This window comes from Oncorhynchus mykiss, chromosome 23, assembly GCF_013265735.2.
Source record: "Oncorhynchus mykiss isolate Arlee chromosome 23, USDA_OmykA_1.1, whole genome shotgun sequence".
Classification (NCBI taxonomy): Eukaryota; Metazoa; Chordata; class Actinopteri; order Salmoniformes; family Salmonidae; genus Oncorhynchus; species Oncorhynchus mykiss.
In genome coordinates, this window is record NC_048587.1 from 16,707,059 (window position 1) to 16,733,328 (window position 26,270).

Genomic DNA, 26,270 nt, shown 5'->3' on the forward strand with positions numbered 1-26,270 from the left:
CTAAGGTCTGCAGTGGCGGAGTCTCTACAGGGAACGATTGCTGAAAGTACAGGTGAGAGACAGAGAAGAGAGAGAATAGGTTAATAACCAAAATGGGTACAAAAATGAAAGTGATCTAAAGAAGCATGCCAACCAGTCAAAGGGTAAAAGCTAAAGTCATGAGCATTCAGAGTGTCGGAGGGCATTGCATTGGTAAGGTGGGGGGGGGGGGGGGGGGCAATCGACGATCAAAGTGGGCAATCTTAGGAACCTTTTGGCTGGGGAGGTGCCCTTGCTCTCCGGGGCCTGCCTTTGGGACTGAGGGGGGTGGGGTGATGGGGGGTGGCTGGAGACGGAGGGGGACGGAGAGGGCTGTACGGGGCTGGCAGGGGAGGGTTTATCGTTAGCCTGGTTGGGCTGGGAGGGCCACTCCTCCTTCTCCTTGATGCCCTCCATCTGAGGCTTGTCCTTTTTCCTCTCCGCTGTCTGACCGCTGTGGAGACAACCAGGGGGTCAACCAGAGGATAACCAAACAGCGGAACACAACCAGTGGCGACATGGGGACACAACCAGTAGTAGAGACATGGGTACATGGGGACACAACCAGTAGAGACATGGGTACACAAACAGGTGGGATATATATAGGAGGACAAATAGTGACAAATAACGAAACACAGGGGTATATCAGGACACCGTTGACGGTAAAATGATCCTAGATCTGGGCAACTTCTACCCTCAGCCTTCACTACTGAGAGACCTGCAAAGCCTCAACTTCCTGCATAAGCAGTGAATAGCTGAGGTCAGTATATTTGATTAATATCTAGTTACTCATCGAGGACGTGCTCAGCAATGCTTAGCCATAGGCTTAGCTACATGCGGTGACAGGTACTCCATCACTACGTCATTGTCCTGAAAGAACCAGGGAAGTGTATAGGCTTTATTCTGCTGAATAACTGCAAGCTGCAAGGGAGAAAGTTAAACACGTGATCAACATTCAACAGTTTCTTTTCTGGGAGGAATTAATGTGGCGTTTCAAAGCAAAAAAAATATCAATACAGGCTCTGCAACAATGGCTGCCCATCTGATACAAGCAAGTCTAGAGTTGTGCAATGACTGTTTTTGAATGTTGTGTGTGTGTGTGTGTGTGTGTGTGTGTGTGTGTGTAGCGTATGTAACTTTACGAGTGTGTAGTACCTCTTGGCAGCTGAGGAGAAGGTATCCTTCCTGGTGACGGAAACTGTGGAGCTGTCTCGGTCTCTGTGGCTGGGCTTGCGGCTGCTGGAGCTGCCGTTGGCGATGCAGGACATAGAGTAGGCCTCGCGCAGGGGAGTCTGGCCTACAATGGGCAGGAGAGAGCACAGTCAGAGGGGACAGTAAAACCGACGCAGTATATAAAAGTAACTGCCAAAACACTTGAGCAAATGAAGGATACAAATTATATTGAAGGCAGGTGCTTCCAACACAGGTGCGGTTCCTGAGATGATTAACCTTGCATCATGCTTAGGGTCATGTATAAAATGCCCAGTTGCCCATTATTTTGGCTAGCGAGGCTAGAAGATCTCAGTGACTTTGAAAGAGGGTCTCAAAGGAGCATAGGGGGTTTAAATGGTGTGCGTGTCTCTCTCTCCCCGTCACCAGATCTCAACCCAATTGAAGACTTATGGGAGATACTGGATAGGTGCCCGAGACAGTGTTTTCCACCACCATCAACAAAACACCAAATGATGGAATTTCTTGTGGAAGAACAGTGTCACATCCCTCCAATAGAGTTCCAGACACTTGTAGAATCTATGCCAAGGAGCATTGAAGTGGTTCAGGAGGCTCGTTGGCCCAACGTCCTGTTATTAAGACTCTTTATGTTGGCGTTTCCTTTATTTTGGCTGTTACCTGTACATCAGGATACAATGGGAGGAGTTTATGTATAAGACAGAGAGAAAGAGAGCGAGACAGCGAGAGAGAAAGAGCACGTGAGAGAGAGGAGACACTGTCTACTAGGGCTGACCCCAATTAGTCGACTGGTCGATAGGCTGTTGGTCGAGCAGTAGCAAATACATTATTATAATTTTTTTTTAACGGCACACGAGGCGCCTGTCTGATTCGCACCCATGTCAGTGAACCAATCCATTGCTGAGACTAATCCATTGCGGGGCCGCGTGCATGGCACAGTCCAAGAAGGGGAGTGTGGCTAAAATGCACGTCTCTCTCCAGAACGTTCTCTCTCTCTCCCCCCCGCCAATTTGTGCACATTCATCGTTTCATAACTTCATTGTGTGAATTGTTTGCCTTGATTGTTAGTGTATATCAAGTCCCCCTTGCATGCATCACCAGTAGTAGCCTACATTTACCGTTCATTCCTATCATTTCTACAATGTTTGTTTGGTTGTGGTCACTTCTGTTCATCCATTCACTATATTATTATTGCAGTCTTTTTACCGTTCTCATTGGCAGAGTGGACATCGTTGTTTGCAGAGTGCACAACCTACGCTAAGTTTGGATTTATTTCGTTCCATTTACGAGTTTTGTCAATGTAGTCAGTCTTCTGTTTGGGGCACTACTGTCAATGTTGAGTAAGGACATGCACCTGATTACGCATAGAATTTGGACTATAGGCTACCTGGCCTGCTCGCAAATGTAGGCAGGGTAGCCTAGTGGTTAGAGCGTTGGCCTAGTAACCGAAAGGTTGCAAGTTCATATCCCCGAGCTGACAAGGTACAAATCTGTCGTTCTGCCCCTGTACAAGTTAACCCACTGTTCCTAGGCCGTCATTGAAAATAAGAATTTGTTCTTAACTGACTTGCCTAGTTAAATAAAGGTAAAAAAATATATATATAGCCTAAATGTGCCCATTTGGGGATCTGATGGTATTTCTGATAGGCTTAACGCACCACCACTGTGGAGCTTTTCAAAGTAATATTTTCTTCACCTCAAACAGTAAGCAAACAAAGTCTGTTTTTACAGCTGTTGAGAATGACAATAGTTCCTCAATTGTATTTGAAAACTATTTCTAGCCCTCTCAGCGTGAAAGGGAAAAACGGCCATGTTCCGATCCAGTGGAAACGTCATAAAATGAGTCCTGATGAGCTCATCCCTTTTGCGCTATATTTTATACAACGTTGCACGTTTGCTAGTGTGCGCTTCCTCTGGACCCAAGTTGATACAATGTTTCAAGTTCGCTGCAGACAGGCCATGCGTAGCCAATGCGATTAATAGGATATGTTCTACCTGCAGACTGCAATGTTTTTATTTGTTGTACTTAGTCGGCAATAGAAGTTACTTCTTTAGGTTTGTATCATTTTCATTTAGATTTGGATTAACCACATGACAATGACTTTGAGATACAAAGACGTTATTATGAATTAAATGAAACTGTTAGATGAAAATGTGCATATGAAGACCACAACAGGCACGCAGATTGGTAGAAATAGTAAGATAAAAATCGGGGTTCCGCACGAGAAAGGTTGCCGACTCCTCGGGTAACCTATTACCGGAAGCTTCAGGAGAGAAACTGTCTACAGCAGTATATGGGGATTAAAAGGGAGGGGGAGTGGTTGAACAACAGAGTATGAGATTATGACTGCTCAACAGACATGGTTGAAGAGTCTAATCCATGGGAGAACAAAGGAAATATTAGGGAAGATGTAAAAAGCATAACAAACATCCTTCCTCCCAATGAAGCTTCTATGCCACTTCTGTAAAAGGCACAGACACAACGGTAGCAGCGTTTGCCAGCCGAGAACACTTAGCACCTCTGAACAGAGTGGCGGACGTCATTTGCAAGCCAATTCTACATGTAGAAACGACCAAAAAATGTCAGCAGTCAGACGCCGACGACGGGTGGTCCCCAAAACATACCGCACCGAAGGAACGGGCAGACACACAGCTGACCGTCACTCGGTGAGACGTGTTTCCTCTCTACGATGTGTGGGGGGCAGGGTTATGTTTGGGGGCACGTGGCGCCCCAGTTAAAGCCTGATTCCGTGCCAGTGGCACAAGGCCCAGTTTCACGGTCCATTACCCCCCAAGCACAAACAGACACCGCATGGTGGAAGAGGTGGCCTCCCTACCCCATCCACCAGCCCCCACCACCTCCCTCCTCTCACCAGTATTTTCCCCTCCCCCTCAACATCAAGACAAAAGACAGCCTGAGTGTGTTTGAGGAAAGACTGGAAATGCTGGTACACAAGGCCAGAGGAAGAGTCAACGAGTATAATGAGTGGTCAACCAAAATCAATCCCATTCTAGAGACTTCAGAAAGTATTCACGCCCCTTTCTGAAACCATGTTTTCACTTTGTTATTATGAGGTATTTTGTGAATAATCTATTTAATCCATTTTAAATTCAGGCTGCAACACGACAAAAACGTGGAATAAGGCAAGGGGTATGAATACATTCTGAAGGCACTGCATATCATAATGACTGATGCCTTGGGAGAGGGAGGGTCTTCATCCATCAACCTGGCTTCCTGATCTCAAAAACCTGTTTCTCTCTCCCATCGAAGCCATGTGATTGACAGGTTTGTGTGTCTGTGTGTGCGCGCGTGTGCACACATGCCTAGATGCATGCATAGGTCTGTAGAACTGGAGGATAGCCCCAAGCCAGAGTGTGTGTGTGTGTGTGTGTGTGTGTGTGTGTGTGTCTGCAGTGTTCATAGTGTCACAATTCGTATGCCTTCATATGCCTTGGCTTCATCATTCATGACAATACATTATTTGGAAAAGAGAAAGATTTGGGGGAAAAGGGTGGAAAGAACGAGGGCTGGAAAGATAAAGATAGGGGGCTGGAAAATGAGAAAAGTTTACAAAAATGAGAATGAGAGAAAGGGATACAGTGCTGGCCAATAAAGCAAGTGATAGAGGGGAAAGAAAGACTGAACGAGAGAGGAAGATATTTATGGGTCTTGAATAAGTTAACAAGAGCAGGAAGGGGCCGTGTGCCTTCGTGCTCTGTGTGTGTGTGTGTTTGTGTGTGTGTGTGTGTGTGTGTTTGTGTGTGTATATATATGTGGGGCAGTGGAGGTTTGCATACTCTGAAGAGTTGGCTTTGAAGTCAGAGCATGGGTGTCTGCAGAGAAACTAAACTGAACCATGTGATTTCCTTTGCTTCCTGTCTGCTTCAGTCCCAGATTACTGCCCACGCACCGAAAGAGCAGCACAACAGAGTTAAAGCACAGAAAGCTCTTCCACTGTACGTGCCAAACTGCCAATGCCATAACACATCAACTCCATAACCCCTAAATAACATCAGTCAATGTCAATGTGCCAGGAGTGCTGACTAACTCACTAGAGTAGTACGCGCAAGCACACACAGCAAGGGGTTGCCAGGGGTCGCCGTTATGGCGATGGACCATAAGTAAGAGAGTGACGTAAGAGAGTGACGCCATAATGAGATTTTAAAAAAGGTGACCGGAAGAATGGAGAGCTGACCGGAACGAGGGATCAGAGGGGACTGGAGGGAGGAGTGACAGATGATGGACAGAGGGGATAGGGGTGTAGAGGGGACGTGGCATGAAAGAGCTAAGCAAGGGTGACACTGGGCGAGTGCAGTCACACAATACAGTAACTCCTATCCTGCCGTTCATGAGCAGTAAGGGTCCTGTTCCAATACTTTTCAAGTGCAGCCTTATTTCCTTGGAGGAACTGTAATCTGACATGACTGGAAAAGTGAAAGCATTGAGATGGAATCTTTGCTCTCACTCTATACATGCTGGATCAGTGGTTACTTCAGGAAAGGAAGGAAGGACGCATTTAAAAAAATAAAAAAGTATTCTAACGGGGCCAGGATCTTTCTTTATCTAGGACCCATGCATGGTTTCCCAGCCAAGACACTACCCAGAGAGACACATCCACATGATCATATACAGTAATTGGTTCCATTGGAGAAAGTCAAAATATCAGGAAAAGGCTGCAGAGTCGCCATACACACAGATAATGTTCCACTTTCCACAATTAGGTCCCCCTGATCACACACACACACACACACACAAGATAGAGGGTCTGTGGGAAAGTGTGTGCAGATAGACAGGACTGAAGTTAGTTAGCCAGGCTATAGGTGAGTGAGTGGTGGTTATTACTGAAGCCCGATTACAGAACCCAGATACTCCCCAATGACCATGGGCACGACACACATTCTCTGTCTGTGTCGTTCTCTCTGTGTCTCAGCGTCTCTCTCTCTCAATGCAATATCCTTCTCTCCCTTTCTGTCTCTAAAATGGAGTTCAATCACCTTCTTTCTCGCTCTCTTTCCCTCTTTGAGAGCTGGGAATTCCCTTCCCCTCCTCTCTGTCCTACTGCTGGCTGGGTATATCAGCCTCCACTTTATCACTGAGCTTAGAGAGAGGAATGGCTACGGCACGGTGTTCATGTGTCAACCAGAGGTTGGGTTATCGTGTGAGAGAAAATGGAGCAGAGTACATTTGTCATCGAGAATATAGTGTTAGATTGTGATTATATGGGATGTGTAATCATGTGTTGCTGTGTGTAGGTGTGAGAGGCTAATAAAAGCCAGGGGTCAAGGTTGGAGGGGCTCCATCCTGAACTTCCTTAACGTAAACAAGTGGAGGAATACAGGATAACACTCTCTTCCACAACTACGACCTGGTGAAGAAATGCAAGGGAGAGGAGAGGGGCTGAACGAGCCATTGGGAAAGTGGAGATTAATGGAATGTCCATTGCTGGAAGGAAGTTATGGTAAATGGAACATAAGCTAGTGCAGATGGATTTGACAGTGCATGACCAGCTTATGGTGGGGAGAAGGTGCTTATAAAACTGTCCTTTACAGGTATTGAGAAACTACCCATGGAGATTTCTGAGGGTTTACAAAAACAAAAAGGTATAATCATGAGAGTGCCTCAGATGGTGACAGTGACGACAGAGACAGTTCAGGGGTGACTGACTACCTTTGGTGCTAGTCTGTTTCTTGGCGGTGGTGGCCGCGTCCTCGGAGAGTGCCAGGCGTCGCAGCACGTCGGCCAGCGCCGCCTTCATCACGGTGATCTCATCCTCTTGCTGCTGGACACGCAGCTCCAAAGACGACAGACGGTCCTGCACGTCAGACGCACTCGCCGCTGAGATACTGTCATCTACAGAGAGGAGACGGGGTTAGAGACGGTAGACAACACACGTTTAGACATCCACCCACACAAAGATTTTGGCCTTACCCAGGCCTCCTTTAACGTGTACAATCACATAATTGTGATCATTGTTGAATGGCCCCCTGCAGCGTACCATCGCAAATACGTGATTGGAACGGTAGCAACAGAACGTGTGATGCAACAAACAGATTGCGCTGACAAAAAAATTAAGTTAGCGACCCAACAGCTAAACTTCAAATGTACCACTTCTCTGGCGAGGGCAAGGGAGAAATGTAATGTTGTTTAGAAAAGAGATGCATGTCAGCTAAGCTAACAGCAGCTACATTTTTTAAATGTTTGTTTACGTTTGACAAGCAAAAACTCCCTCTTCACAGAATTTAATTCACTATAAAACAAAAATATGAATTTAGTTTGGCTACTTTTCAGCAATCTTCAATGTACGTGTTACAGTGTAGACAAGAACAGGAGCACATGGCTTGACAAGTCATTTACAGTTTTTGACAAATCACAAAGCAAATGAAATGTTATCACCTCACAGATCATCACCCCAAATACAAGCCTACTGCCTACTCTAGCCATAGCGTGAAAGCTAAACAGGGTTGCCAGATTCAGGTGACCCCATTTTAGGGGGGATTGTGGGAGGGGTTAATTTAATTTGTGGGGGATTTCAAGTCTATGGGGGGGGGGGGGGGGGGTAGAAAAGGGGGAAGGTATCATTGGGTTATATGATACAGGAAATATTACTATGATGAGGGATTTATCAATACCTGGGGTGCAAACACAGAAGTGTATAAGCTAAATAAAAACAAAACCCCTGGAAAGGGGGTCTGAGCTGGCAACCCCGAGTAACGATAGTTCAATCTAAGTCAGTCGAGTGAACTGACTTAGATCCCTTCACCTCGTTTTGTTATAACATCTTTGGTCTGACAGACGTTTACGTGACTACCATGAATGCATTGTATGTCAACAAACATGGAGCCACCCATATCTGGCATTTAACTTAGCATTAGCTCATCATAATCAGTACAACCATCCAAAAAGTATTTTACACACATCATACGTGTCCATTACAATATATGCAAGTATCAGAATGATTTATTTGTCACCAGTACTTGAAAACATGAGAATAAAACATTAAATACTTATGCTCCATACTATAAAGATAACGTAACAAGGCACTTACTTTGATAGTAATAATAACTTTGGACATGTACTTTGGACATGGTGTACGTTTCTAAGGAAAACAACAATGAAGGCAATGTGTGTGCCAGCCGGAAAATGTGCCAGGGGGAAAAAGTTTGTAAGTTATTTTCTGACTGGAGATGCGCAAATGTTCGCATACTTGATCTGGGGAAACACTGGGGAAGTGCTTAGGCTCTAGGTTGAAAAGAGAAGTTTGTCCTTCTCAGTAAAGCCTCAAACATGTATTGTCCACAACTGTGAAACGGGCTACTTCTATGTGAATTTATGAGGAAGCGCAACACACCTCAATTTAAACTGTTAGAAAATAAACCTTGCAACAATTTTTTTTTTATTCTCAAGCTGAAACAGTCTATAGATAATTAGCAGGCAGCGTGGCTTGGTTTGAGGGCAGCGTGGGTTAACTGTCCTGCTGCATAACAATCACATTTTGAAACCGTGAGTGCATAATTATTATATATTTTATCATCAATCACTCTGGGGCGACCAAGATATTTGGAACTCATGCATGAAAAGACTCCATAATGTTTAATCTGTAGGTGCTACAATGAAAACAATTGTGTCATATGAAGTTAACGCTTGCTCTGTAATGAGTAGTTTATGAATATTGAAAATATAAAAACATTTGATTTGCAAAATTGTTCAATATATTATTGAACATAAAAATACTCTACGGGCATATCATAGTTCCAGAGTTGGATTTCTGCTTATCTGTAAAGGCGTACTTGTCGCATCTGGTGACTTCCCTAAGGCCCCACTGAAAAAATATGGGAAGTGAAAAAGAGTGGAAAACACAGGCATGAGGGCTTGAAAGCTACTGAGGATGATAACTGACTCTATAGCCACTCCTATCCATCATATCTTTAATCTGAGCCGAAATAAAAAAGTGTTTGTGCAGGGAAGCCAGGCATTCCGCTACCCAAGAGTGGTAAAGTGGCCTTTAGTGGTTCTAACAGCAGCCGTATCAGCTTGCTGCCAGCTCTTAGCAAACAGTTGTAAAAAATGGTGTTTGACTAGACTTCCGGCATGCTTATAGAGAAGGGCACTCAACATGTACTGTACTGATACAAATGACTAAGAAATTGATAATACGATGATTGTGGGAGCAGTACTGTTAGATTTCAGTGCAGCCTTTGATATTATTGACCATAACCTGTTGTTGAGAAAACTTATGTTTTATGGCTTTTCAACCACTGCCATATCATGGAATCAGAGCCCTCTCTAAAAGAACTCAGAGGGTTTTCTTTAATGGAAGCTTCTCTAATGTCAAACATGTAAAGTGTGGTGTACCGCAGGGCAGCACTCTAGGCCCGCTTCACTTTTCTATTTTTACAAAGGACCTGCTAAGGGCATGTGTGTCCATGTATGCTGATGATTCAACCCTTTACACGTCAGCAACCACAGCTAATGAAGTCACTGAAACCCTTAAGAGTTGCAGTCAGTTTTGGAATGGGTGGCCAGTAGTAAACTGGTCCTGAATATCTCTAAAACTAAGAGCATTGTATTTGGTACAAATCTTTCCCTAAGTTCTAGACCTCAGCTGAATCATGTTATGAATGGTGTGGCTGTTGAACAATTTGAGGAGACTAAATTACTTGGTGTAACTTTAGATTGGAAACGGTCATGGTCGAAACAAAGATCCAATGGTTGAAAAGATGGGGAGAAGTTTGTCTGTAGTAAAGAGATGCTCTACTTTTTTGACACCACAGTCTAAAAAACTATTCCTGCAGGCTCTATTTTTATCTTTCCTTGATTATTGTCCAGTCATATGGTCAAGTGCTGCAAAGAAAGAAAGACCTAGTTAAGCTGCAGCTGGCCCAGAACAGACCAGCACGTCTTGCTCTTCATTGTAATCTGAGGGCTAATATTAGCTTAAGTGCTAGATCAAGCTTGTTAACAGCAGTAGAGACAATTCCTTCCTGAATTAAGATCCCTGCGGTCTAATATTTGTTTTGTGCACGCTGCAAACTGTGTTTTGAGATACTTGCATAACTGTATGAGCTGAGGTTTCTGTCTTCGTAGCATTTGTTAGCATTCTGACGGTTTATGTTTGAACAACAACAACAAAAGGTATCCCTTGTGTGCACTGCCGGTAATACCGTATATCACAGGATGGCACAGGCATGGTATGAAGGTATTCCATGCCTCTACAATATAAATACAGGGAAAGTTCAACTGCTCAGTATTTGTGAGAAGTGGGTTTCAGGCTCAGGGCTGCTGCCAAGCCGAGCTGTGGTTTAGGTCCTGATTGCTGGACGGAATTGGGGTAATTTGTAGTGAAGACAGTGAGAGGGCCTCATCTCTAAGGCTAGCCTGTTAAAGGGGTTCTGATGAACCCTCCTCTCTACTCAGAAGGAATTTGAACTCCCTCACCGACACACAAAAAAAAAAAAAAAAAACACTGTGCAAACACAGTCACAATTTAAAAGTGCTAAAGAGAAAACATCTACAGTCATAAAAGTCTAGAGCAAAGTATTAACAAGTTAAACAATGAGAAGACTTAACCCCGAACTCAAAAAGTGGATTCAACGATGGTAAACAATAAAAGCTCATCCAAAGGCCAAACCATTTTTACAATGTTTGTGATGCTAACAGATCAAGCTAACCTTTAATATATTTGCGCAAAGAGCAGTTTCTGGCCAATAAAGGTAATTTAAAAAAAGGGTTTAAGAATGTGCACAGAATGCTAGTAATATGGCACACACACATACACGCCTGCACACGCACGCACGTACGTACACACGAATGCGCGCAGACCGAGTGAGCAGAGGTAGTGGGCAGTTACCGTGCCCTAGATGGCTGGGCAGCAGCAGACCACAGTGGCAGGGAGAGAGCGAGAGAACGAGAGTGATCGAGTGAGTAAGAGTATTTATACTGTACATTTGCTCATTTAGCTATTTTCTATATTGTATTTAATGTATGTAAACTGTGTCAATGTACTTGGCGAATAAACGTGATTCTGAAAAAAAAAGAGTGAGTTATAGAACCCATTGCCCTTTATGGTTGTGAGGTCTGGGGTTCGCTCACCAACCAAGAAATCACAAAATGGGACAAACATCAAATAGAGACTCTGCATGCAGAATTCCGCTAAAATATGCTTTGTATACAACATAAAACACCAAATAATGTATGCAGAGCAGAATTAGGTCGATACCCGCTAATTATCAAAATCAAGAAAAGAGCAGTTAAATTCTACGACCACCTAAAAGGAAGCGATTCCCAAACCTTCCATAACAAAACTATCACCTACAGAGAGATTAACCTGGAGAAGAGTCCCCTAAACAAGCTGATCCTGGGGCTCTGTTCACAAACACAGACTCCACAGAGCCCCAGGACAGCAACACAATTAAATCCAACCAAATCATGAGAAAAAAAAGATGATAATTACTTGACACATTGGAAAGAATTAACAAAACTAGAAATCTCTAAACAGAGAGTACACAGTGGCAGAATACCTGAAAACTGACTGACCCAAACTTAAGGAAAGCTTTGACTATGTACAGACTCAGTGAGCATAGCCTTGCTATTGAGAAAGGCCACCTTCGGCAGACCTGGCTCTCAAGAGAATACACAGCCATACACCAATCTACTCTTACATGGAATGTAAATCAACCATCAAACAGACTAAGACAAGACCAGGGGAAATAGCTTAAGCCTTAGTACAAAGCTATCAACCAGACCACTATCACAGAGACACGGAGACCAGCAGAGAGCCGAGGCACTCAATCCCGAAACAGAGACCAATCAAATCAAATCGTTAGTAGTCACATGCTTCATAAAACAATAGGTGTAGACTAACAGTAAAAATGCTTACTCAGTGAGAGGAGAGCTGAGAGGGTCTGAGAGAGCTACGGTGCTGAGACTACTCATCTTGTCTGATAGGGAGGCCACAGACACAAACGCGCCCACAGACTCACGCTCATCCACACAGCTGTGATAAGAGCTCAGTGGGTGAATCCTGGGGACGGAGGAGCAGTCTTTTCTTTCTTGCTCTCCATCAGTCTATATTGTCCTGTACTGTTAAAACATGTGCCCCCTCTCCTTGCAGGGTGAAAGGCTTTGACCTCATTATTGGACATAGTTTGTCTATCCATTCGTCTATCTGAATCCCTGCTTAGATGTGATACAGGGCTGAATCAAGCAGCCAGGGGGTGTGAAATTCAGTGTTAGTGTAGGCTACAGCGTAAACTCACTGAAGACTCTATTCTCTAGCCTTCTTTTGATACTGACTTTGATGTGAAACAATAGCAAGTACTACAGCACTGAGCTGGTGGCACACAACACACAAACATGGACAGGGAACAACGCCCCACCCCCCCCCACACACACACCCACACACATCAATCAAATATATATATACTTACCGAGACTCTGATGTCCATTACTGCCATCTTGTTAATAACAAAACACCACAGTTACAACAAGACTTTTACTACATATCTTTACAGATCAGAGATAAAAATACACTGAAATGCAAAATGTAAAAGTGTTGACTCCAGGTATTTCCTTAATAGCTAAAAATATATATAAAAAAAAAAAAAAAAAAAAAACTTCAAAATAAATAGTTTCAACAGTATTAAAAACTTTTCCATGGCCATTACCAAATACCCCGGCATTACCGCCCAAGCCTACAATCTACTATGACAACTTTCAAGAGTCAGTTGAAAGCCGTCCCACAGTTTGGGAACCACTGATCTATACTGAACAAAAATATGAAATGCAACATGTAAAGTGTTGGTCCCATGTTTCATTGGCTAAAATAAAAGATCCCCAAAATGTAACATGTTAGTAAGCTTTTTTTTGCCAAGAGTATCCATCCACCTGACAGGTGTGGCATATCAAGAAGCTGATTAAACAGCATGATCATTACACAGGTGAACCTTATGCTGGGGAAAATAAAAGGACACTCTTAAATGTGAAGTTGTGTCACACAACACCACCGATGTCTCAAGTTGAGGGAGCATGCAACTGGCATGCTGACTGCAGGAATGTCCACCAGAGATGTTGCCAGATAATTTAATGTTCATTTCTCTAGCATAAGCTGCCTCCAACGTCGTTTTAGAGAATTTGGCAGTACGTCCAACCGGCATCACAACCGCAGACCACGTGTAACCATGCCAGCCCAGGACCTCCACGTCCGGCTTCTTCACCTGCCGAATTGTCTGAGACCAGCCACACGGACAGCTGATGAAACTGAGGAGTATTTTGGTCTGTAATAAAGCCCTTTAGAGCTGAAAAAAAATATCTGATTGGCTGGGCCTGGCTCCCCAGAGGATGGGCCTGGCTCCCCAGTGGGTGGACCTAATTCCTCCCCTGCCCACCCATTGCTGCGCCCCTGCTCAGTCATGTGAAATCCATAGATTGGGGCCTAATGAATTTATTTTAATTGACTGATTTACTGTAACCCAGTAAAATCATTGAAATTGTTGCACGTTACGTTTATATTTTTGTTCAGTAGTTTTTATTTAGAACAAAAACATATGTTAGCCTCCAGTAGCTTCCAGTACCCTTCACATGTGTAGCTTGTTGTTTATGTTGGCCAATCAAAGCAGCAAAGAGGTTCAATGTGTAGCAAGTGGAGTGAGATCTCAAAAACTTGTGAAATGAGTATGCTCCAAATGAGCATCCAACAGGTAGGCTGTTGTTTTTCTCTGAATGGGGTTTGGTAGAGGGCGCAGCATGTAGCTGTTTAGCTTAGCTACAGCTAGCTTGGCTACTCCAATCAAGACGGGCCCTGTTATATGGGATGATAAATAACATTGTGGCTGCTACAAGTTAGCTAGGTCTAGGCTGTAGCCGAGTTGCCTTGGCAACGTTACTGCGTCTCTCACGGTCCCATCTCACACTGGCCTCTCTCCCTCGCGCAGCAGTACTCAGGTTAAAAACTTACATTTAAAATAGAAACGCATGTATTAAGAAAATCCAGATATCCGATAAAAATTCATGATACTTTTGACGTTTATATATTTTTTATATTCATAAATATTGTTATTGAAATAAAAATACTACTCATATCATAGAGAAAATGGTAGCGCGTAATATGACACCAATTGTTGCTTTGTAGCACCTACAGATGAAACATTAGGAGGCCTGGGTAAGCCCAAAATGTGAGAAATATGCCAACTTTGAGCAATTATTTCTCAATTATGCTTTTAGATACAAAAATGTCAAATATATGTCAACAAATCTTTCTTCCAAAGGAACATTTAAATGGATTACATTTTCATGAAATTCCCAAAATCAACTTCTATTGTCCTGGTTTTGTATGGAATACTTTTGCAGTCATGGCCTCTGCTCTCTCCCAGCCCAGGTCACTGTCCTATCAGTGTTTGACAGACATTTGCTACGGGAGGACTCTCTCCTCCCCCTCCTTCCATCTCTTCATCCCACTCCTTCACATACTGTAGGTTTTAATGAAGGAGGGACAGCCATGCTGGATTTACATATTCACATGTAATTCGTTGTGCGTCTGTCCCCTGAGGTATATCTCCATGTATAGACACACACACACACAGTATGCTAGATAGTGTCAGAGATCACTCGGGACTCAGTATGTTTTAACCATGCCTTCAGGTCATCTCATTGGACACGCTGGGACAGAGAGTCTGCATTGGGACTGGGTTAGAGAAACCATACTGCTCAACATGGTAAAATACACACACACACACACACACACCCCCTTTCTCACTCACACAGAGGGAGAGATTAAGGAGATTAAGGAGGGGCAGTAGGAGAACGTGGGAAAGTAGTGTGCACCTATGTGCTGATTCATGATCCCAGCCTCAGGCAATAGATAGTATTATAGTAAGCTAAAAAAAAAAAAAATACATATGCACAAACGCAGACAAGCTACCACGCGCACACACACACACACACACACACACACACTTCAGTCTGAGTTTTTAGCTTTCATAATGACGTGGGAGCACAGCCATGCATTGACAAGGTCACTCTCCGCATCTTACTCTCTCGCACCATCCCTCTCTTTATTGGAATCTGTCCTTTCCTTCTTTAAACCTCGCCACATGCTCTCTCATACTTCTGCTGCTTGAAGGGAATCCATTGACATACACTCAGTGGTCAGTTTATTAGGTACACCACCCAGTTCATGAAAATGGTTTGCTCCTACAGACAGTGCGTCACATGGTCCTGGTCACGGATGGGCTATTGCAGATGACCACATCGGGTTCCACTCCTATCAGCTAAAAACAAGAAGCGGCTTGAGTGGGCACATGATCCCCAACACTGGACAATTGAGGAGTGGAGAATTATTGAAAAAAATATATTCTCCCCGCAATTTCTGTTGCGTCATGCTGCTGACAGAGTCAGGATTTGGCGTAAGCAGTATGAGTCCATGGCCCCAACCTGCCTGGTGTCAACGGCAAAGGCTGGTAGCTTAATGGTGTGGGGAATCTCATCCTGGCCCACGTCAGGTCCCTTGATACCAATTGACCGACGTTTTCATGCCCCGAAGAATTCAGGCAGTTCTGGAGGCAAGAGGGTCAGACCCGGTATTCTCGACCCCTCCCGTCTCAGCCTCCAGTAATTATGCTGCAATACTTTGTGTCGGGGGGCTACGGTCAGTCTGCTTTATCTGGAGTATTTCTCCGGTGTCCTATGAGAATTTAATTATGCTCCCTCTAACTGTCTCTCTTCTCTTGGAGGAACTGAGCCCTAGGACCATGCCTCGGGACTACCTGGCCTGATGACTCCTTGCTGTACCCAGTCCACCTGGTTGTGCTGCTGCTGACAGAGTTTCAAGTTCCTTGGTGTCCATATCACCAACGAACTACCATGGTCCAAAGACAGTCGTGAAGAGGGCACAACAAAACCTTTTCCCCCTCAAGAGACTGAAAAGATTTGGCATGGGCCCCCAGATCCTCAAAAAGGTTCTACAGCTGCACCATCGGTACCAGAGCGCCAAGTCTAGGTCCAAGAGGCTTCTAAACAGCTTCTACCCCCAAGCCAAAAGACTCCTGAACATCTAATCTTATGTCTACCCAGACTATTTGCATTGCCCCCCCCCCCCCCCCCCCCCCTCTTTTACAACATTGCTACTTGGTTGTTATCAATGCATAGTCACTTTAATAACTACACCTACATGTACAAATTACCCCAACTAACCGGTGCCCCCGCACATCGACTCTGTACCGGTACCCCCCTGTATAGTCTCACTGTTGTTATTTTATTGCTGCTCTTTAAATTACTTGACACTTTTATTTCTTATCTGTATTTTAAACTGCATTATTGGTTAGGGGCTCGTAAGTAAGCATTTCACTGTAAGGTCTCCCTCCACCTGTTGTATTCAGCGCATGTGACTAATAAAATTTGATTCAACACCTCAAGTCCTCAACTGGAAGCTTCATTAAATAGTACCTGCAAAACACCAGTCTCAACATCAACAGCGAAAAGGCAACTCCGGGATGCTGGCCTTCTATGCAGAGTTGGAAAGAAAAAGCCATATCCCAGTCAGGCCAATAAAAAGAAAAGATTAAGATGGGCAAAAGAAAACAGACACTGGACAGAGGAACTCTGCCTAGAAGGCCAGCATCCCTGCGTCGCCTCTTCACTGTTGACATTGAGTCTGGTGTTTTGCGGGTATTATTTAATGAAGCTGCCAGATGAGGACTTGTGAGGCGTCTGTTCCTCAAACTAGACATGCTAATGTACTTGTCCTCTTGCTCAGTTGTGCACCGGGGCCTCCCACTCTTTCTATTCTGGTTAGGGCCAGTTTGCGCTGTTCTGTGAAGGAAGTAGTACACAGCGTTGTATGAGATCTTCAGTTTCTTGGTAATTTCTCACATGGAATAGCCTTCATTTCTCAGAACAAGAATAGACTGACGAGCTTCAGAAGAAATGTATTTGTTTCTGGCCATTTTGAGCCTGTAATCGAACCCACAAATGCTGATGCTCCAGATACTCAGCTCAGCCTAAAGAAGGCTAGTTTTATTCTTTAAAAAATCCCAGCCTCAGGCTTCTTTAAATCAGCACAACAGTTTTCAGCTGTGCTAACATAATTGCAAAAGGGTTTTCTAATGATCAATTAGCCTTTTAAAATGATGAACTTGGATTAGCCAACACAACTTGCCATTGGAACACGAGTGATGGTTGCTGATAATGGGCCTCTGTACAGCTATGTAGATATAAAAAATATGTAAAAAATGTAACCCGTTTCCAGCTACAATAGTCATTTACAACATTAACAATGGCTACACTGTATTTCTGATCAATTTGATGTTATTTTAACGTACAAAAAAATGTGCTTTTCTTTCAAAAACAAAGGCATTTCTAAGTGACCCCAAAGTTTTGAATGGTAGTGTATGTCTGCCTATAATTATGCATGTGTAAATCTGTGTGTATGATATAGTGAGAGCGGAAAATACAGAAATAAAGATTAGATCTGTAATCGGTGACTTTGTTTTCTCATTCATGCTCCTGCCTCTCACTCAACACCATTTTGATGTATGTTTTTCTTTCATTTGAGGAGGGTGTGTACTTTGAAGAAAGGCGGCACGGGGAAGAGGGGGTACGGCGAGTACCTTGAACGTCGGTGAGAAGTGAGGGAGGGAAAAAGAAAAGGGAGGGACAGCATTTGCCAAATTAAGTGTTGTAATAAGAAGACAGAATACCAAGTGGCCTACTAACCTCTCCCACAGCCCTAAGAGTGCCTCCTCACTACATACACATTGTACACACACACACACACACACACAGTATAGAAATTACTCATATCAACTGTTATAAACTGGGTGGTTAGAGTTTATAATAGCAATAACGTACCTCAAGGTGTTTGTGGTATATGGCCAATATACCATGGCTAAGGGCTGTATCCAGGCACTCTGCGTTGCGTCATGCATTAGAACAGCCCTTAGCCGTGGTATATTGGCCATATACACCACACCTCCTCAAGCATTATTGCTTAAATATAAACTGTTGAACATTGTTACATATTACACACACAAACATACTAGTTACTCATTGACCAGCAGTGCATGGACTGGTGCAGTACTGCGTGGCTATGGCCATGTTCGTTCAAGCACAAAGCCAGGAATTAGTAACACCTTAACCGGCTCCCAGAACCACCCACCCCAGCCCTGCAGGCCTACTGAGACCATGAACTTATGGACACACCGCTATGATCTATGACACCCCCCTCCTTCTCTCTACCTAACTCTGTCTCACTCCATCTACAGCCTGAGCCATTACATTTTTTTATTTCTCTCTTCTGTGTCTCTCTCCACCTCATGCCATGCCCAGTGCCACGCCCAGTTCGCCACGGAGTGTGTTGTTGACGAAATGCGTTTTACTAGCCTGAGTTATACTCTACACCGCCATTAATTTTTTGCATTGTGAATATTGCAAAAACCCAAATGAAAAAAAAAAATGGGTGAATTGTGTAGGCTTACCTTGGCCTGACGTTTTTAATAGCCGTGACCAAATTCTTTTTTTCCACCATAATTTGCAAATAAATTCATAAAAATCCTACAATGTGATTTTATGGATTTTTTTTTCTCTCATAATTGAAGTGTACGTACCTATGATGAAAATTACAGGCCTCTCTCACCTTTTTAAGTGGGAGAACTTGCACAATTGGTGGCTGACAAAATATATTTTGGCCCCACTGTAGGTCCTGGATGGCAGGAAGCTTGGCCCCAGTGATGAACAGGGCCGTTCTCACAACCCTCTGTAGCGCCTTACGGTCAGATGCCGAGCAGTTGCCATACCAGGCGGGGATGCAACCGTTCAGGATGCTCTCAATGGTGCAGCTGTAGAACCTTTTGAGGATCTGGGGGCCCATGCCAAATCTTTCCAGTCTCCTGAGGAGGAAAAGGTTTTGTTGTGCCCTCTTCATGACTGTCTTGGTGTGTTTGGACCATGATAGTTCGTTGGTGATGTGGACACCAAGGAACTTGAAACTCTCGACCCGTTCCACTACAGCCCCGTCTATGTTAATTGGGGCCTGTTCAGCCTGCCTTTTCCTGTAGTCCACGATCATCTCCTTTGTCTTGCTCACATTGAAGAGGTTGTTGTCCTGGCACCACACTGCCAGGTCTCTGACCTCCTCCATATAGGCCGTCTCATCATTGTCGGTGATCAGGCCTACCACTGTTGCGTCATCAGCAAACTTAATGGTGTTGGAGTCGTGTTTGGCCACACAGTCGTGGGTGAACAGGGAATACAGGAGGGGACTAAGTACACACCCCTGAGGGGCCCCCGTGTTAAGGATCAGCGTGGCAGACGTATTGTTGGCTACTCTTACCACCTGGGGGCAGCCCGTCAGGAACTCCAGGATCCAGTTGCAGAGGGAGGTGTTTAGTCCCAGAGTCCTTAGCTTAGTGATGAGCTACATGGGCACTATAGTGTTGAACGCTGAACTGTAGTCGATGAACAGCATTCTCACATAGGTGTTCCCTTTGTCCAACAAAGAGCTGCAGTTAGTTTCAGAAAGGGTGGCAAGGAATAAGTTAGTCCTAAATATAAAAAACTAAAAGCACTCTATTTGGAACAATTCATTCACAAAACCCTGAACTTAATAATAATAATATGGAAATTGAGCAAGTTTAGGTGACTAAACTGTGACTAAACTGCTTGGAATAATCCTGGATTGTAAATTGTCATGGTCAAAACATGTTGATACAACAGCAGCTAAGATGGGGAGAAGTCTGTCCACAATAAAGACCTGCTCTGCTCTCCTACAGGCCCTAGTTTTGCTGCACCTGGACTACCGTTCAGTCGTGTGGTCAGGTGCCACAAAGAGTGATTTAGGAAAATGACAATTGGCTGAGAACAGGGCAGCACGGCTGGCCCTTAAATGTACACTGAGAGCTAACATTAACAATATGCACGTCAATCTCTCATAGCTCAAAGTGGAGGAGGGATTGACTTCATCACTACTTGTTTTTGTAAGAAGTGGTGACAAGCTGAATGCACCGAACGGTAGGGCTTGGGCAATATGGCAAATAAATTATCACGATATCTATATATTTTTTTCATTCAATAACGATAATTACCACGATATTAATCAAATAATGTTTAAAAAGGTGCATATCTGCTTCAAACTCAAGAATGCCTGAACAAACCGTGGTTAGAGAGTTGGGCCAGTAAATGAAAGGTTGCTAGATTGAATCCCCGAGCTGACAAGGTAAAAATCTGTCGTTCTGCCCCTGAACAAGGCAGTTAACCCACTGTTCCCCGATAGACTGTCATTGTAAATAAGTTGTTCTTAACGGACTTGCCTAGTTAAATAAAGATTACTTTTTTTATTATGTGAACTACACATAAAATTATACTTGAAGGAAAATTGTTTCATGTTTGCAGCCAGGGAGCACTTACAATTAAAATCGATAAGCCTCTTGAAACCTTCCTTTTCGACTGTGCTATTTGGTAGCATGTCCTTACCAATGCAATGCATAATAGAATTTGTGATGTCTTTGTCTTCTCGATGTTTGCTTGTAGGACATAAACGCTGTCAGTGTTGACTGCTTCGGGCAAACATCCCTAGATTGGCTGGTGCTTGAGGGGCATTTATCAATACTGTGGCGCAAACTCAAAACTTCCTGCATGTTCCAAACAGTGACTTTGCTTCAGATGTTGAATAAGGTGTGTCGTATTACCAGACTTTGTAGCCACCTGTCTACGGCACAATTTACACCGAACGTTGCTCTGCTCTTTGTCGGACTTCAAAAAGCCAAACCACTTCCAAATTACTGAAACAGTTGAACCCTTTTTATCAATCATTTATTTGGAAGCTGCTCCTTCTCCATGGCTATCACTGCCACTGTTTTCTTCTACATCAATCATTTGTTTGTGGTTAATAGTGGCTACTCCATCACTCGGGGTGCTAAGTGTTTTTTAGTGGGCGTATACCTCTCCACGTGCATATTGTCACTTCTCCTCACGTTCCTGCTGTCGTCACAGAGGTGAAATGGACTGCTGTACCTAATTATTCTATATCGACATTATCAAAAATGAATCTAAACGTTTTGATATCCTTATTGAGGGAAGTAATTACCTCGATAATTATTGATATTGATTTATCGACCAGCCCTATCGAACGGTCCGCTTAAACTACTGGCACACAGCTCAGACACCCAAGCATACCCCACAAGACACCAGGTCTTTTCACAATCCCCAAGTCCAGTACAGACTATGGGAGGCGCACAGTTCTACATAGAGCCATGACTACATGGAACTCTATTCCACATCAGGTAATTGATGCAAGCAGTAGATTCAGATTATTATTTTTTTTACATAAAAATACACCTTTTGGAACAACGGGTACTGTGAAGAGAGACACGGGTACAGACACACGCACATTGTAATATCGTTGTTTTACATTTTGTATTGTAGATATGTAGTGGTGTAATAATGTTATATGATGTACTGTTTATCTTTTGTTTTGTGTGTGATATAAGTGCCTTAATGTGTTTGGACCACAGGAAGTGTAGCTGCTGCCTTGGTAGCTGCTAATGGGGATCCTTAATAAATACAAATACACTCAATCCATCCGCCTCTCTCACTCTTCTCGCTGACACAAATCCTCCCTGCTATAAAAAGACGGACATCTAGACAGCTTTACTGTCTCAGTCCTCTCCTCAGACCAATCAGCAGCAGTCTCAATGGGGTGAGCTCTCTGAAGGAACAGTGAATGGCTTGGAGAAAAAGGTCATAACGACCCACACACAGACATTAAAAAGAGTGCAGGGGTAATTGTGTGGGCCCGAGTCTATGGATAAAAAAGTAAATGAGCGGCCACACACAGACACACAACACACACATTTTCCTACTTCTATAGTTTGACTACAGACCCACCACAGGATATGACCAAAGCACGCTTAGAAAGTATTCTACGTTAGAACCACATGCATGCCATTTCTGGTAAACCACACAGACACTATTGTATTGCAGAAGACAGATTCTGGAGCTAACGCCACCTCAAGTGCGTAGCTGGGGGGGAAACCCCATAGAGCACACACACGCGTCAATGAGCCTCCACATGGAGCTCGCGCTCCACTAACCTCAGAGCTTTGATTATTTTACTCTGTCTGGGAACAGTAACAAAAGCAATACTACAGCAAAGCAGGGCAATGAAGGCTATTGTAGTACGGTTACAGAACAGTAGATTACCGGCGCAGTGGTTGTTCAGCACCGCGTTGGTGGTCGTAGAGTTGCATGCTGGGGCCACAGACACCGAGCCCTCCTCCATTCTCCTCTCGCTGCACACACACACACACACCTCTTTGGCAAGATCCAGGCAGCTTCCTCCCTTTTTTACTGTCTGAGAGTGTGAGTGAGTTTGCTGGCTTCACCGATAGAAGTCTGCTGTGTGTGTGACTGTATATATATATATACACACACACACACACACACACAAGTGAGTGATAGAATATTCCTCGTCTTAGGCAGTCCAGTTCTTCCTCGCTCTCGCTTTCTTGAGTCTAGTTCCTTTGTTACTTTTTTTTATATCCGGTACTAGTCTTCCTTGACAGCAGGCAGAATGATTCTTGGTTGTCTGTGTGCAGAGAGAATGCTTTTGGTCTCCCCCTCGTTCTCTCTCGTCTGGGTCTGCTCTCTCCCCGACATGCGCTAACACACAGTGCCACCGATGCACGCTCACACAAAGCCCAGAGTGAATGAGCAAGAGAGTGAGGCAGGAGGAGGAGGAGATAAAGACTTTAAAAAGAAAACCTTGGCTGGCTCAGGGAGTGGCTAAAGCCGAGCTCCTGCTGTTGGCTCACAGATTTTTAACCTCTGGAGTGCTGACAGCAAAACAGCTCCTGAAAATCGAGAAAGCAAGGAGAGAGAGAACAAGGGAGAAATACAGGGAGGAGGGTAGACCACGTAGTGGTGTCAAATTCCCCCTCCCCCAGGAGCCTTGCAGGAGTCCCTATACCCCCTACTCCCTTCCCCCTCTCATCCTCTCCCTGCTTACCTATCCTCTCACAGACTACTTTCACACACCACTCACCATCACAGCAGTCACCTTACAGGACTGACAGTCTTATACCGTCATCATACCCACTTAACCTACCTACCGTCTGACAAGAACCGTACCACCCTAATCACTATGCCACCTTTAGATCTGGGCAATTCAATAAATTCATTATTATTCACGTAAAAGGATATGACATCACCCTAGAATTACAATGATATGATGTGAATGTTCCTTGAGATGATGTAAAATAACATTTCAAAACCTGGTCTGGTCGAAATGAAACCCACTGTTCCTCACATGAATGCAGGAGCACAGCCAGGCTACGGGGTCTGAGTGGGAAGCAGAGAGCACTATGATAGAAACCCATTCAGTGCGTTCCTGCCTATGTTTCACTAAGAATGTATCAAAGTTTGGGTGGAACAGAGTGCATCATGTGTGTGTGTGTGTGTGTGTGTGTGTGTGTATATGTATGTATGTATGTATGTATGTATGTATGTATGTATGTATGTATGTAATATATACATACATACATACATACATACATACATACATACATACATACATACATACATACATACATACATACATACATACATACATACATACATACATACATACATACATACATACATACATACATACATACATACATACATACATACATACATACATACATACATACATATATATATATAGGCATTCTGAAGAACCTTCTTTACCATGTTCACGTGTATGTGGGTCTTTAAGACCGCACATGTGTGCATAGCCTAACTCCTGCTAGCTACATAGAACACAGTTGAAACTGAACCTCAGCCCTGTGCCTTAGTGGGCCAGCATTCAAAAACAACACAGGCAGGGTTTTGTAAATTTGAGGCTCGGAGGGAGAGCGGATCCCAGCCGATGGCGGCTTTCAAACCAGAGTGAACCACTTAACTCTCCACTGTTTGTGAATGGGGCACTGTCGCAGGGCACAGCCAGAAAGGGAGAGTGAGGACAGAGAGAACAGAAAGAGGGAGATAAGAGAAAAAGGGAGTGAGCGAGAAAGAAAGAGAAACATGTAAGAGAGAATTCTTTCAAGATAGCACTCTGACAAGTTGGAAGGAGAAAAAAAAAAACTGGAAAGGGGACTGGTGACTAGCCTGGAGGAAAAGGAGAAACAGAAAAGGGAAGCCATTCCCACAATATATTTCTATAATGGGCTCTGCAATGACTCATGGTATGGACAAGGATGGGGTTCTCTCACAAGATGGATGAATAGAACAGGTGAAAGGAGGAGGGGCCAGTGTCAGCGGTGTGAAAGGTGAGATAGCCAACTGTGACACTGCAGTTGTCCTCTTAGAGAAGTAATGAGCTTTTAACACTTGACAGTAGGGTTGGGCAGTATCCAGATGTTCATAACCATCATAACCTCCTCTCACCCTTGACTTTACGTTATTGCCGGTTTAGTACACAAATGGGCGCAACAGAAAATGTTTTTTTAAACCCATTGGGCATCTATTACCAGAATGCTAACAAAATTAGCACAAGTAATAGCACATGTGCATGGAGGCTGAAGGCTAAATACGCTAACAAGTGCAAATGAAAATAAAATAAATTGCAAACACGGGCAATCCAGCTCATAAAGTTATATAGGTAGGAGCTACAGAATGTCATTTTTTGGTGAGTTTATACTTACAAGTGAATGTGAACAAGAGGCACTTAGCAAATTAGCAATGTTTTGACGCATGCAGTACTGGCTCTCCAGCACCTGTCTCTGTGTGGAGTCTGGAGTTGCTAGGGCAACGAGCCTGCCTGCTCTAAGGAGGGAGGAGCAGAGAACGGAGTGGAGAAAAACGCAAGGAAATGAAGATAGCACTGGCAGCTGTGCAAATAACTCTTACAAAGAGCTTTGCCTACTCAAACGCAGAAGTAATGTAACAATATGATGCCCCATCACCTTATTAATTCAGCAACTTAGATATAAAGTTAAACTAGGGGTCGTGTTAACGCATCATTTTCAGACAGGAAGAAAATATAAAAACAAATATCTTGCTGCGTTTCGTAAAAACAGATCTAAAATGATTCTTATTGTAATTCCTGCTCAGCGTCAGACTCATTTTGTGCTTCAGTTGCACTTCTAAACTCGGATGAGAATTCAGGATTGGGCATTCTATCAGCAGAGTGCTGCAACTGATTTTTAGTTTTTTTCCCACGGAAAAGCCATTTTTCTCCAATAAAATGCAAAACCAACTTTAAGCAAGACATTAGGAACTGTAGCTGGCTACATTCTTTCTTTGATAGGCCTAAACATTAGAAATGTGCCATGAAATGTGTTTCATTTCATTATTTTTTTTAAATTCCTTTACTAGCCAAATGTGTTGCACTAATCTATTTTCTGTGATGGAAACCTATGGTTGCACATCCCTGATCACTATTGAAGCAACAAAAAAAAACACTTGACTTACAATATAAAAAGCACCCCTTGTTATTACACAGCTATACTCAACTGCTCCCACTTTCTCTTGTTGTGCTATTTAGAAACGGGACTGGCTCAACTGTGCTGGGGAAGTAAGGTTAATAATGTAAAATAATGTGACAGTTGAAATAAGAACTGGATCTGATAAAAAAAAAAAAACAATAGCAACACATATTAAAATGTATTTGAAAAACTTGAAAATAAATCGTTTGAACAGTATTGATGCTATTGAAAAACCATTCTGTGGCCATTTCTAAATACCCCAGTATAAACAGTATACCGCCCAAGCCTAACATGCTGACCAGACCGGACAGGTCGCGTGCGCGAGCGTCGCAAAATAAATGTAGAAATCCATGTTATTCAATTATTTCACCCACACTGTTCGAGCTTGCCAATGAGCGTCTGTGACGCCAAGGGCTAAAATATAACTCCTTTCTATTTCTGATGCAGAAAGCATTGAAAGTCCTGCCTCTCCCATCTCCTCATTGGTTATACCCACGTGGGTGATTGAAAGACAAAATGTTTTGCCGGTTGTTGTGGTAAAAGTGTAGATGTCAATCACCATATAAGTTCAAAGATGAAAAAGCCTGGAAGGAGGAGAGATGACTAGA

General features: G+C 43.6%; 1 protein-coding gene across 6 annotated transcripts in view; it reads right to left on the minus strand.

Annotated features, from left to right (window-relative positions):
• LOC110502345 (EMAP like 4) overlaps positions 1-26,270 on the minus strand; it is a 90,634-nt gene that overhangs the window by 33,650 nt on the left and 30,714 nt on the right. For 2 of the 6 annotated variants that reach the window (XM_021580294.2, XM_021580293.2), the window contains exons 1-3: positions 22,397-22,980; positions 6,875-7,057; positions 1,174-1,315 (exon numbers count right to left, since the gene is read on the minus strand). In XM_021580294.2, coding sequence (XP_021435969.2) covers positions 1,174-1,315; positions 6,875-7,057; positions 22,397-22,475 — 404 coding nt within the window. In that variant the 5' untranslated portion in view covers positions 22,476-22,980. Of the gene's footprint in view, positions 1-250; positions 473-1,173; positions 1,316-6,874; positions 7,058-22,396; positions 22,985-26,270 lie in introns of those variants that run through there. The other 4 variants (XM_021580290.2, XM_021580289.2, XM_036960893.1 and 1 more) reach the window with 4 other exon arrangements.